Here is a 14707-nt window from a genome sequence, read left to right on the forward strand (position 1 = left end):
TTGGTGTGAGTAAAGACACGGACATCGGAATGTTCAATGATCTAGAACACCAGGTCACAGATGTAGGTTGAGAGGTGGTAGATTTTAAATGGAGACGAGGAGGAACTATTTCTCGCAGTGGCTGGTAAATTTGTGGAACTCGCTGCCCCATTGTGCAGTGGAGTCTGAATCATTAAATGGGTTTCAAGAAAGAGATAGATGTATTTATGATTTTTAAAATGGACTAAAGAGATATGGTCAACAGGCATGGAGGTGGACTTGAGACCAAGAAGAGTTCAGCCATGATCTGATTGAATGGCTGAGCAGGCTCGAAGGGCTGAATTGGCTACTTCTGCACCTATTACCTATGTACCTCCTAATACCTATGTACCTATGATCGCCAGTTTGTGGAGGGTCCAATATGGGAGGCCAGCCAAGAATGCATTGGAATAATCTCGGGTCAAATGTAATGCCAAATTTGCAAATAGTATAGTTCAGCTTCAGATAGTTGCTGGGGAAAGGGATGGAGTCGGTAGCTAGGGAACAGGGTTTATGACTACTGGTTTCTATCTTCCCAATATTTACTTGAAGGAAATTTCTGTTCTTCCAGTAATGGAAGTCAAATGGGCAGTCTAACAACGTAGCAACAGTACAGACTCAGGAGAGGTGAGCTGGGTATTGTCAGTGTATGTGTGTGGGGGGGTGGGGGGGGGGGGGGGGGGGGGGGGGGGGGGGCAAGGATAGATCCTTGAGGGATACTAGAGGTAACAATGCGGGAATGGGAAGAGAAGCCAGTGCAGATGATTGTCAAACTCTGACTGGACAGATAGGAATGAAACCAGGTAAGTGCAGTCCCATCGAACTGGGAGATGCAGTGCATCAAATCCTCATGGTCAAACATATCAAAGGCTGTAAACAGGTAAAGGAGGACGAGGAGAGATATTTAACTAGAATGTCATCGTATCTTTGGCAAGAGTTGCTTCAGTACTATGACAGAAAGTTGATTGGAGAGATTCAAACGTGGACTATCTTGGAATGACAGCTATGGGTTTTGAGAGGCAAGAATATGACCAAATACTTTGGACAGGAAAGGGGGTTTGGAGATGGGGCAGTCATTTGCAAAAATGGAGGTGTTATTTTTTGAGCAGAGAGATAATAATGGAAGATTTGAAGGAGAAGGGGACAGTACCTTAGGAAAGAGAACTGAGAAGGAGGATCAGGAAGAAAGATGCACAATGTCCAGTAACCCTCGCCCTGCCCCTGGTGAGCAACATTTAATGTAACTGGAGCTGGTTGCTGTACCTCTTCCCATTCCACCACCCCTCTTCCTCCACCTCAGTACTGCCACTGCCTACCTCTACCCTCCGCCGACTCTCCCCCTTTTGTTATTGATTTACTTGAACTATTATTTGATGTTGTCTAACTGTTTAGCAGCATTCTCATCAGAATCTCCTTTATTACACTCTCCTAATCCTGTTTATTCTGTTTGAGAGTATGGAAAACACTGAGAAGTAAATCCAGTAACCTGGAGGGGAAGAGGTGGGACAGAGAGGTGGGAATCGAGTAACAGCAGGGAGTGAAGGGGTGGGTGGGGGCTGGGGAGGACAAGTTGAGTCCATTAATTGCCCATCACAACTAATCTCTTAACATCTTATTAAAAATTAATTTGTCTCACATAAAAGAGCGAGTACAGTAAACGTAACACAAGCAAATGTGGCAGACATTTTGAACGCAGCAAGATTCCACACAGGGCCAAATGATGAAGGGTGATAAGGGAAATGTTGCCCCAGGATGTCAAGAGAACTGCTTGCTTTGTTACTAACAGTTGTCGCGGGTTCTTTAACATGCACCCAAAGAGACAGCTGGGGCCTCCATTTGATATCTCATCCCCCAGCACGGCCCTGGAACTGACCTTCAGACTCAGGGCTAAGAGTCCGACTAACAGAGACAAGCAGACAGACTGAAGGGGACCGGTTGTTTAGTTCGACAATCTGGAGGTAAGAGAAAGGTTCAGCAACTTACCTCTTCATCCTGGGATATGCTGGAGCCTGGAGGAGTCTCAGGAGGCTGGTGAGCTGGCCTTAGCCAAGGATCTTGCTGCATTTGCTTCATTCAATTTCAAAATTATAATAAAACTCAGGACGGATACATGATGAGGAAGTTCAGCAGGAACACAGTCCTGCCAGGATCCTGCCAGGATTAGGAGAGTGTAATAAAGGAGGTCCTGACAAGAATGCTGCTTTAATGCTCAATCTTCAACAGGTTAAAGCCCTGGATCCGTGAAACGACCGGCAGGAAGGTACTGGGCTGGAGCTGCGGCTCTCTCCGTGAGCAGGAACCCCCACTGTCTGCCTGTGCTCCCTCGGGCAACGACTCATTGAACACACCAACAAGAGACGATTAGCATTGCATGGCTCTCAGGGAGGAGCTGTCTGATACAGCACATGCTGTCTGAGGATCTTGTACACACAAAAGAATACTTTACAGACAGGCGCTGGGAGCAGTGCCCAGGTGAGTTAACCCTCAAGAGCCTGGGCCCTGAATAACATGGAAAACACAGCCTGATGAAACACTCTTCTCTGGATTGCAAGCCGGAGATTGCTTCAAGAAATATTCAAACATGGAATCTCTGGGGTGTTTCCTCACATCGCAATTACATTGCGTATTTTTGTCGGCTTGCCTTCATCAGTGGTTTCAGATGAATGCACTTTCAACATGTTGAAGCAGGTAAAGAACCATCACCGTTCAACTCTGGGACAAGAGAGTTTGAATGGTCTCGACATGCTTAATAGCAACTGTGACATTGCACCAAAGCTAGATTTTTCCTGAATAATTAGTGCATTTGCACAGAAAAGCATTTTTAAAAATTCAGATCCGCTTCACTGTTTTTTGGGGGTTCCCTTGTTTGTTTTCATGTATCTTCATCTTTTTATTATGCGAGAAGCCTCAAAAGCTGCAATTGTCTGTGGCTTTCTGGACCTTTGTGAGGACCTGGGTCTGAGAGCTCAGAATCACTGATTACAACAAATGACTACTGTGGTGAATGTATTCACCATAGTATAAGCTATCTGTGTAGCACTGTGGCCCAATGGTAATGTGATTACAGGTATTGTACTGGATAAAAGCAAATTACTGCGGATGCTGGAATCTGAAACGAAGGAGAAAATGCTGGAAAATCTCAGGAAGTCTGGCAGTATCTGTAGGGAGAGCAAAGAACTAACGTTTCGAGTCCGATGACTTTTGTCAACGCTTTTTAAAAAATGTATTGGTAAAGGAGTTGTGGCAGGGAGCCCGGATAGGCCTGGAACAAGGAATGTTCCACGTACCCCATAAAAAGGCAAGCGTAGCTAGGGCCCATGCGGGTACCCATTGCTACATCTTTGATTTGGAGAAAGTGAGATGAGTTAAAGGAGAAGTTGTTGAGAGTTAGAACGAGTTCAGCCAGGCAGAGGAGAGTGGTGGTGGATGGGAATTGTCCGGGTATTTTTTCGAGAAAGAAGCGAAGAGCTCTCAGACCATCCTGGTGTGGGATGGAGGTGTAGAGAGATTGCACATCCATGGTGAATAGAATGCGGTTAGGGCCTGCGAACTGGAAGCTGTCAATATGACGCAGGGCATCAGAGGAATCCCGGATGTAGGTGGGGAGGGAATGGACCAGAGGAGTGAGGATGGAGTCAAGATAAGAGGAAATCAGTTTGGTGGGGCAGGGGCATGCTGACACAATGGGCCTGCCGGGACAGTCTTTTGTGGATTTTGGGAAGTAGGTAAAAGCAGGCTGTCCGGGTTTGGGAGAGTGAGGCTGGAAACCGTAGGGGGAAGGCATCCGGAGGAAATTAGGTAATGGTTTGATGTTCAGTGGTCTGGTCATGGTCCAGGAGGAGGTAGGAGGAAGTATCTGAGAGTTGGCGCTCAGCCTCTGCGAGGTAGTGGTCAGTGCGCCAGACGACAACAGCACCCCCTTTGTCGGCAGGTTTGATGACAAAGTCGGGGTTAGACCTGACAGAGTGAAGAGCAGAAAGTTCAGAAGGAGAGAGGTTGGAATGGGTGAGGGGGGCAGAAAAATTAAGATGGCCAATGTCCTGTATCGGATATTGTACTGGAACCTGGCGATATATAGACCAGCCGCCAGGGGGCGGTGCTCATTTGTACAGCAGACATAAGTAGGAAAGTTCTTGGTTAATAAAGCCTATGTTCACTCACTCTCATCACCTTGCAGTGAATTAATGGTACATCAACCCATCGGGTGCCAGGGACGCAGTCAGTGCCGAGTACCAGGTGAGAGAGGATGGCCTGTGTTGGCCTGTTTCTAGTTTTAGGGTTCAGACCGAGGCTTACCCACCCTCCGCACACTCCATTTTCTTTCCTTGATCAATAGTGAATAGTTGCCGATGATCCCAACTTTAGGGGGAGTTTCTCAATCACAAGAAATATGCCAGCCGGGAGCACCATATCGTAATGGCAAAACCGCGCACATGCCAACTGAGCATTGCAATGGGACGTCAGCTATATGTTCTGTGTCACGCTCATTTTACATAACACTTTCTCTGTCACATTTTGTTCATAACATTCTCTCCATTACAGCTTAGTTAATACTCGTTCTCACTCCAAGCAATTCCATGTGCTAAAACAGCTAGAATTAGTGCAAAGATGTGAGTGCCTGTTATACGAAGCATAAAGTAACAAATCTCGACAAGAACAAGAAAGACAGTCACTTGCTGCTGGATTTTCTCATCTTGTTCTGTATTGTAATGAGGTGAGGAGCATGGGGACAGGGGCAGGGTATGTGACCAGCGGGTAGAGAGCAGGGGGTTAAACCTGTGGGGGTGAGGGGCTGAGTGTGGGGGTGAAGGTGAGGAGGCAGACTAGAGGCATGGTTTATAGGGCAGAAGACAGAGATCAGGAGGCCGGAGGGACTGCCATGTGTGCATGTTTGCAGGGGGTGAAGGGGTCAGTGCGATTTTCTGTAGTGGTGGAGGATGGCGGATGGAGTTGTGTAGAGATGGAGTTGTGTATCACAGGCAAAGCTCTGGTTACTAGCAGTCCTTTCCACTTCAGGAACTTGTAATTTCACAAATGGCATCAGTCACTGCATCTATTCTGTGAGATCCCAGCTCATTTGAACAGATTACGATTACAGCAGGGTGAAAAACGGTAGCTCCCAAAATGCCCATACATATGGCTTGTGAGGACAGCTCTCTATGACACTCAGGGGTTGAACATCAATAGAGTTTACACTGATTCCCCTTGAATTGCCCTCCAAAACTCCAGCAGGCCATTGGGAGAATCCCCCAAATATTCAACCCTTCCTGCCAGTGATTAACAAGGTTCCAATGGAGTGATGCTGCCATCATCTGGCTAGTAGGCTAACTGCATGCTCACCAGTCTTCTGGGGGAATCATAAAATTTACAGTGCAGGAGGAGGCCATTCAGCCCATCTGCCCCTTGGAAAGAGCACCCTGTTTAAGTCCACTCCTCCATCCTATCCCTGTAACCCAGTAATCCAACCTAAGATTTTGGACACTAAGGGTAATTTAGCATGGCCAACCCTCCTAACCTGTACATCTTTGGACTGTGGGAGGAAACCAGAGCAGTTGGAGGAAACCCACGCAGACACGGGGAGGAACTGCAAACTCCACACAGTCAGTCACCCGAGGCCGTAATTGAACCCAGGTCCCTGGAGCTATGAGGCATGCCTTTATATAGCACCATAAATCATCTCTCAAGATGTTACAAGCTCTCACAGAGCGAATTACCTCTGAAGTGCAGTCTCTGTTGTTATGTGGGTAAAAACAGTAGCCATGACCACAGCAAGATCACATGAAAACAATTAAATCAATGACTACATGATCTGTTTGTTGAGGGAGGAATGTTGGCCAAGACACAGAGGAACTCCCTGCACATTGATGCACCATCAATTGGACTCAAGTCGTGAAGAAGTTCCAGACAACAGGCTTTAATATACTAGATGTGTGCCCCGCAGTCGACTTACAGAGAAAGGCCGACTGCCAGCTGGTAGGGGTTCTTATACCCCGCCTCATAGGCGGAGCTACCAGCCTCTCGGGCCAATCGGTGAGCAGTCACATGACTAGCCTCAGCCAATTGGCAGAGGCACATGATCTGCCTGAGCCAATGGGCAGCGAGTCTTCTGCACCAATGGCAGCACTGCTCTGAGGTACCGTAATCACCCTAGTCATACTACCACACACACATCCTCCAAAATTGCCCAGCAACCAGCATGACAGCAGACACAGCAACCTCATTTTATCGTTTCTCCTGGAATGCAAATTACCATGGCCTCTGGTTTATGGTTTTCACAGAATGTGATTGCAAAAGTTCAATGCACCCACCCAATTCAACACAAGATAGGTGAACATAAAAGTTCATAACAGGTGGACTGAGTGAATGTGCTTTATTACCCAACTACCATATGGGTGAAAGAACGCGAGGCAAAGGGAGAGAGAAAAAAACGAGGAGCAAGAACAGGAAATAAAAGGGCGACAGAGAGAATGTGTGTGTGTTTGAAGGAGTGTAAGTGTGTGCATGCTAGACATGAGAAAGAATAAGACATCCGACCTTATTGCTTTGAAGAACAAGACTCCCTACCTTGATGGCCCTCCTCTTGTCCACACATTCTTGATGCTGACAAAGCAGAACATTTTCTTCCGTTAAACTCCGTTCATCTGCAAAAGGCAAACCACAACACATAGTTCCACCAGAAATTATTAAAAGAGTAATGTCTTGTACTGAGGGTGATGGTGCAGTAACACAGTGCATTGGGGATAATGGGGCAGGAACGCAAAATATTTAGGGTGATGGGGCAGTAACTCAGTGTATAGAGGGTGATGGGGCAGTAACGCAGTGTATTGAGGGTGATGGGGCAGTAACGCAGTGTATAGAGGGTGATGGGACAGTAACGCAGTGTATTGAGGGTGATGGGACACTAACAGTGTGTAGAGGGTGATGGGACAGTAACGGAGTGTATAGAGGGTGATGGGACAGTAACGCAGTGTATAGAGGGTGATGGGGCAGTAACGCAGTGTATAGAGGGTGATGGGACAGTAACGCAGTGTATAGAGGGTGATGGGACAGTAACGCAGTGTATTGAGGGTGATGCGACAGTAACGCAGTGTATAGAGGGTGATGGGGCAGTAACGCAGTGTATTGAGGGTGATGGGACAGTAACGCAGTGTATAGAGGGTGATGGGACAGTAACGCAGTGTATTGAGGGTGATGCGACAGTAACGCAGTGTATAGAGGGTGATGGGGCAGTAACACAGTGTATAGAGGGTGATGGGGCAGTAACGCAGTGTATTGAGGGTGATGGACACTAACGCAGTGTATAGAGGGTGATGGGGCAGTAACGCAGTGTACAGAGGGTGATGGGGCAGTAACGCAGTGTATAGAGGGTGATGAGGCAGTAACGCAGTGTATAGAGGGTGATGGGGCAGTAACGCAGTGTATTGAGGATGATGGTGTAGTAACACAGTGTATAGAGGGTGATGGGGCAATAGCACAGGAGGAAACATGTTAAGGGGAGGACAAGGCAACCATGGCTGACAAGGGAAGTCAAGGAGAGCATTAAAGCAAAGAAAAAAGCATACAATGTGGCGAGGATTAGTGGGAAGCCAGAGGGTTGAGAAGCCTTTAAAAGCAAGTAGAGGATAACAAAAAAAGCAATAAGGGGGAGAAGATAAAATATGAGTGTAAGCTAGCTGGTAATATAAAATATTGCACCAGTTTTTCTTTTTTTAAATAATTTTTATTGAAAAATTTTGTATTTATACAACAACAAACAGTAATGAAAATAGCAACGGTCTCTAACAATAACAGTCATAACACCCCCAGAACCGTAACAGCTCGTACACCGAACCCCCCCCCCCACCCCCAATGACCAACAAAATAAATTAACAAATTAAATTAACAACATATTAAATTGAATAACCGTAGAACAAATAGATAACACCCCCCCTCTCTTCTCCCCCCCCCCCTCCCCCCGGGTTGCTGCTGCTATTGACCCATTTCCCTATCTCTGAGCCAGAAAGTCCAAGAAAGGCTGCCACCATTTATAGAACCCTTGTACTGATCCTCTCAGGGCGAATTTGACCCTTTCCAGTTTGATAAACCCCGCCATATCACTGATCCAGGTCTCCACACTTGGGGGCCTCGCATCCTTCCACTGCAGCAAGATCCTTCGTCGGGCTACTAGGGACGCAAAGGCCAAAACACCGGCCTCTTTCGCCTCCTGCACTCCCGGCTCCACCGCAACTCCAAAAATCGCGAGTCCCCAGCCCGGTTTAACCCTGGATCCAACCACCCTCGACACCGTCCTCGCTACCCCCTTCCAAAATTCCTCCAGTGCCGGGCATGCCCAGAACATATGTGTGGTGAATGTGATTCACACTATATATAGTTGCCAATATCACTCCATGTATATATGTTCGTTATCTACCCACTGTAAGTGCAGTTGCAGTATCCGACCACCAGGGGGTCGCTCTGGGAGTACGTGAGAGTTGTACTGGGCTCCTCCCATGGCTCCGCCCAGGACTCCTCCCCCTGGGACCGATGTATAAAGATCAGTGCCTGCCTGCCATTTCACCTGAAGTTCAACGACGAATAGGCTGGCTCTATTGTAAATGTATTAAAGCCTCTGTTCAGATCCAACTACACGTGTTCGCTGAATTGATGGTTCCATCAATATGGGCATGGTTCGCAGGACTCCCCAAACACCTGACACACCTATCTTCGCCCCCAAAGAACCTACTCATCCGAGTCCCGGACATGTGAGCCCGATGCAGCACCTTAAATTGAATGAGACTAAGCCTCGCACATGAAGAGGAAGAGTTAACCCTCTCCAAGGCATCCGCCCAAGTCCCATCCTCCATCTGCTCCCCTAATTCCCCTTCCCACTTAGCCTTCAGCTCCTCCACTGACGCCTCCTCCCCCTCCTGCATTACCTTATAAATGTCAGACACCTTCCCATCCCCGACCCACACCCCCAAAAGCACCCTGTCCCTTGCCCCCCGCGAGGGCAGCAAAAGAAATCCCTCCACCTGCCGCCTAGCAAACGCCTTTACCTGCAAGTACCTGAACGTGGTCCCTGGGGGGAGCCTGAATTTCTCATCCAATTCCCCCAGGCTCGCAAACATCCCGCCCATAAACAGGTCCCCCAACGTCCTAATGCCCACCCTGTACCACCCCCTAAATCCCCCGTCGATGTTCCCCGGGACGAACCGATGATTCCCCCTTAATGGAGCCTCCACCGAGCCCTTCACTTCCCCCCTGTGCCGCCTCCACTGCCCCATATTTTTAGGGTCGCCGCCACCACCGGGCTCGTGGTATACCTCGTGGGAGGGAGCGGCAACGGCGCCGTTACCAGGGCCCCCAGGCTCGTGCCTCCACAGGACGCCATCTCCATCCTTTTCCATGCCGCCCCCTGCACCAGTTTTTTTGATAGATAAAAGGTAAGAGAGATATGAATGGACATTGGACCACTGGAAAATGAGGCTGGAGAAATAGCAATAGGTAACAAAGAAATGGCAGAGGAACTGAATAGGTACTTTGCATCAGTCTTCACAGTGGAAGACACCAGTGGTATACCGGGGGCATGATTCTCCGCTCCCCACGCCGGGTGACTCATTTCACACCCCCCTGGTGCCCCCCGCGATTCTCCCACCCCCCGCTCGGAAGAATCGGCGCTCGCCGTTTTTCACGGCGACCAGCGATTCTCCGACCCGGGTGGGCCGAGCGGCCTGCCGTTCGTGACTGTTTCACGACGGCGGCAACCACACCTGGTCGCTGCCGTTGTGAACACGGGCGCCAAAGGCCCGTTTGAAGCTTGTGGGGGGCGGAGAGGGGAGTGAGTACCACGGCCGTGCTCGGGAGGGGACTGGCCCGCGATCGGTGCCCACGATCGTCAGGCCGGCGTCTCAAAGGGACGCACTCTTTCCCCTCCGCCGCCCCGCAAGATCAAGCCGCCACATCTTGCGGGGCAGCGAAGGGGAAGACGGCCACCGTGCATGCGCGGGTTTGAGTCGTCGGCCGTCGTGACGTCAGCCGCACATGCGCGGGTTGGAGCCGGCCAACCTGCGCATGCGTGGCTGACATCACATAGGCGCCGCCGTCGGGTCATTCTCGGCGCGCCGCTTTGACGCAAGTGTCAAGGCCCGGCCGCCGAGAATAATGTAGCGCCGCTCCTAGCCCGGGTGGGGGTGAATTAGGTGCAAGGAGCGGCCTCCGAGGCAGTCGTAAAACTCGGCCGAGTTCACGACGGCCTTCCTGATTTTTCCCGGGAGAGGAGAATTCCGCCCCAGACCTTGAAGAGAGTCAAGGGGCAGAGATGCGTGAAGTGGCCATCACTAAGGAGAAGGTGCTGCGGAAACTGTGAGATGCACTGAAGGTGGATAAATCACCTGTACAGGATGAACTACACACCAGGGTTCTGAAGTCAGTGATTCGTGGGGAGCTGATATCCATCCGGGCACACGGGGAGAGGAGTGAGAGGAGTGAGAGGGATAGACTGGTGGGGAAGATGCTGGAGGTAGATAGGAGGTACGCGGAGACACCAGAGGAGGGACTGTTGGGGGAGAGGCGCAGCCTACAGGCTAAATTTGATTTGCTGACCACTAGAAAGGCGGAGGTACAGTGGAGGAAGGCACAAGGGGCAGTGTATGAACATGGTGAAAAGGCGAGTAGGATGCTGGCTCATCAGCTCCGCAAGCGGGATGCGGCTAAGGAAATTGCTGGAGTGAGAGACAAGAGTGGGAATGTGGTGCGGAAGGGGGTAGAGGTGAATGAGATGCGAGGCCCCCAAGTGTGGAGACTTGGATCAGTGACATGGTGGGATTTATAAAATTGGAGAGGGTCAAATTTGCCCTGAGAGGATCAATACAAGGGTTCTATAAACGGTGGCAGCCTTTTCTGGACTTCCTGGCTCAAAGATAGGTATCTTGGTTAATGGCAGCAGCAACGGGGGAGGGGGGAGTTCCTTATTGTAGTTTCTATTTTTTTTCCCTATGGTTATGTAACTTAACATTGTGTTAATTTAAGTTGTTGTTCATATGTTGTGTTGTTCATTGAGGAGGGGCAAATGTTTATAATTGCTATTATTATTGTTATTGTTGGGATTTTATTATATACAAAATTTTTCAATAAAAATTATTTTTAAAAAAAAGAAGTGCATGGTAAAATAGCACTGACTTAGCATGGATTCATCAAGGGGAGGTCATACCTGACAAATCTATTAGAATTCTTGAGGAGGCAATGAGGAAATTAGACAAAGGAGAAACCAGTGGATGTGACCTATTTGGATTTCCAGAAGGCCTTTGTTAAGGTGCCAAGCAGGAGCTGCTAAATAAGGTAAGACTGCATGGTGTTAGGGGCAAGATATTGGCATGGATAGAGGATTGGCTGACTGGTAGAAGGCAGAGAGGGAGGATAAAGGGGTCTTTTTCAGGATGGCAGCCGGTGACCAGTCGTGTTCCGCAGGGGTCAGTGTTGGGACCACAGTTGTTCACGATATACATCAGTGATCTGGAAGAAAAACTGAGGGCACTATTGCTATGTTTGCAGATGATATGAAGATATGTAGACGGACGGGTTGTGTTGAGGAGACAGATTGGGCAGGCTGGGAGAATGGGCAAAGAAGTGGCAGATGGAATATAATGTGGAAAAGTGTGAGGTTGTGCACTTTGGTAGGAAGAATAGAGGCATAGACTGTTTTCTAAATGGGGAAATGCTTCGAAAATCTGAAGCACAAAGAGACTAGGAGTCCTAGTTCAGGATTCTCTTAAGGTTAAATGCACGTTCAGTTGGCAGTTAGGAAGGCAAATGCAATGTTAGCATTCATGTCGAGAGGTCTAGAATACAAGAGCTGGGATGTACTGTTGAGGCTGTATAAGGCTCTGATCAGACCCCATTTGGAATAACATTAGCAGTTTTGGACCCCGTATCTAAGGAAGGATGTGTTGGCCTTGGAGAGGTGACAGAGAGGTTCACAAGAATGATCCCAGGAATGAAGGACTTGTCATACGAGGAGTGGTTGAGGATTCTGGGTCTATACCCGATGGAGTTTAGAAGGATGAGGGTGGATCTCATTAAAGCTTACAGAATACTGAGAGGCCTAGTTACAGTAAACATGGAGAGGGTGTTTCCACTGGTAGGAAAAACTAGAACCCGGGGGCACAGCCTCAGACTGAAGGGACGATCCTTTAAAACAGAGTTGAAGAGGAATTTCTTCAGCCAGATGGTGGTGAATCTGTGGAACACATTGCTGCAGAAGGCTGTAGAGGCCAAGTCACTGAGTGTCTTTAAGAGAAAGATAGATAAGTTCTTGATTAATAAGGAGATCCGAGGTTATGGAGAGAAGGCAGGAGAATGGGGATGAGAAACATATCAGCCATGATTGAATGGCAGAGCAGACTCGATGGACGGAATGGCCTAAATCTGCTCCTATGTCTGATGGTCTTAGATGACAGTAATGCAGAGTACTGAAGTTGATTGGGCAGTAATGCAGTGTATAGAAGGTGATGGGGCAATAAAGCTGATTACTGAGGGTGATGGGGCAGTAAAGCCGAGTACTGAGGGTTATGGCAGTAACACAGTGTACCAAGGATGTTGGGGTAGTAATGCAGTGCATTTGGTGTTGGGGTATTAATTCAGTATACTGGGGATGTTGGGGTAGTGATGCAGTGTACTGGGGTATTGGGCTAGTAATATAGTGTACTGGGGGTATTGGAGTAATAATAGTGTGCTGGGGTGTTGGTGTAGGAATGCAGTGCACTGAGGGTGTTGGTGTAGGAATGCAGTGCACTGGGAGTGTTGGGGTAGTAATACAGTGTACTGGGGGTATTGGAGTAATAATACAGTGTGCTGGGGTGTTGGGATAGTAATGCAGTGCACTGAGGGTGTTGGTGTAGCAATGCAGTGCACTGGGAGTGCTGGGATAGTAATGCAGTGTACTGGGTATTGGGGTAGTAATGCAGTGCACTGGGGGTGTTGGGGTAGTAATGCAGTGTACTGGGTATTGGGGTAGTAATGCAGTGCACTGGGGGTGTTGGGGTAGTAATGCAGTGTACTGGGGGTGTTGGGGGAGTAATGCAGTGCACTGGGGGTGTTGGGATAGTAATACAGTGTACTGGGAGTGCTGGGATAGTAATGCAGTGTACTGGGTATTGGGGTAGTAATGCAGTGCACTGGGGGTGTTGGGATAGTAATACAGTGTACTGGGGGTGTTGGGGGAGTAATGCAGTGCACTGGGGGTGTTGGGGTAGTAATGCAGTGTACTGAGGCTACTGGGGTAGTGATGCAGTGTACTGGGGGTGTTGGGGGAGTAATGCAGTGTACTGGGGTGTAGGGGAAGTAATGCAATGCACTGGGGGTGTTGGGGGAGTAATGTAGTGTACTGGGAGTGTTGGGGTAGTAATGCAGTGTACTGAGGCTACTGGGGTAGTGATGCAGTGTACTGGGGGTGTAGGGGAAGTAATGCAATGCACTGGGGGTGTTGGGGGAGTAATGCAGTGCACTGAGGGTGTTGGGGTAGTAATGCAGTGTACTGGGGGTGTTGGGGTGGTGATGCCGTGCACTGGGGGTGTTGGGGTGGTGATGCCGTGCACTGGGAGTGTTGGGGTGGTGATGCAGTGCACTGGGGGTGTTGGGGTGGTGGTGCAGTGCAGTGGGGGTGTTGGGGTGGTGATGCCGTGCACTGGGAGTGTTGGGCTGGTGATGCAGTGCACTGGGGGTGTTGGGGTGGTGATGCAGTGCACTGGGGGTGTTGGGCTGGTGATGTAGTGCACTGGGGGTGTTGGGGTGGTGATGCAGTGTACTGGGGGTGTTGGAGTGGTGATGCAGTGTACTGGGGGTGTTGGGGTGGTGATGCAGTGTACTGGGGGTGTTGGGGTAGTGATGCAGTGTACTGGGGGTGTTGGGGTGGTGATGCAGTGTACTGGGGGTGTTGGGCTGGTGATGCCATGCACTGGGGGTGTTGGGGTGGTGATGCAGTGTACTGGGGGTGTTGGGGTGGTGATGCAGTGTACTGGGGGTGTTGTGCTGGTGATGCAGTGTACTGGGGGTGTTGGGGTGGTGATGCAATGTACTGGGGGTGTTGGGGGAGTAATGCAGTGTACTGGGGGTGTTGGCGTGATGATGCAGTGCACTGGGGGTGTTGGGGTGGTGATGCAGTGCACTGGGGGTGTTGGTGCGGTGATGCAGTGTACTGAGGGTGTTGGGGTAGCAATGCAGTGTACTGAGGGTGTTGGGGGAGTAATGCAGTGTACTGAGGGTGTTGGGGGAGTAATGCAGTGTACTGAGGGTGTTGGGGTAGCGATGCAGTGTACTGAGGGTGTTGGGGTAGTAATGCAGTGTACTGAGGGTGTTGGGGGAGTAATGCAGTGTATTGGGGGTGTTGGGGGAGTAATGCAGTGTACTGGGGGTGTTGGGGTGGTGATGCAGTGTACTGAAGGTGTTGGGGTAGCGATGCAGTGTACTGAGGGTGTTGGGGGAGTAATGCAGTGTACTGAGGGTGTTGGGGGAGTAATGCAGTGTACTGAGGGTGTTGGGGTAGCGATGCAGTGTACTGAGGGCGTTGGGGTAGTAATGCAGTGTACTGAGGGTGTTGGGGTAGTAATGCAGTGTACTGAGGGTGTTGGGGAGTGATGCAGTCTACTGAGGGTGTTGGGGTAGTAATGCAATGCACTGGGGGTGTTGGGATATTAATGCAGTGCACTGAGGGCGT

The 14707-nt window shown here is 49.5% G+C and overlaps 1 protein-coding gene across 4 annotated transcripts in view; it reads right to left on the reverse strand.

Annotated features, from left to right (window-relative positions):
- The window catches only part of LOC119979371 (pleckstrin homology domain-containing family G member 5-like), a 146360-nt gene that overhangs the window by 110042 nt on the left and 21611 nt on the right, over positions 1-14707 (reverse strand). For 3 of the 4 annotated variants that reach the window (XM_038821501.1, XM_038821498.1, XM_038821500.1), the window contains one exon: positions 6583-6659. Coding sequence is in view for 2 of the 4 variants with exons in the window: in XM_038821498.1 (XP_038677426.1) it covers positions 6583-6659 (77 nt within the window). In the remaining 2 variants the exon portion in view is untranslated. Of the gene's footprint in view, positions 1-2001; positions 2401-6582; positions 6660-14707 lie in introns of those variants that run through there. The other variant, XM_038821499.1, reaches the window with a different exon arrangement.

The sequence above is a fragment of the Scyliorhinus canicula genome, chromosome 16 (assembly GCF_902713615.1).
Source record: "Scyliorhinus canicula chromosome 16, sScyCan1.1, whole genome shotgun sequence".
NCBI classification, from domain to species: domain Eukaryota; kingdom Metazoa; phylum Chordata; class Chondrichthyes; order Carcharhiniformes; family Scyliorhinidae; genus Scyliorhinus; species Scyliorhinus canicula.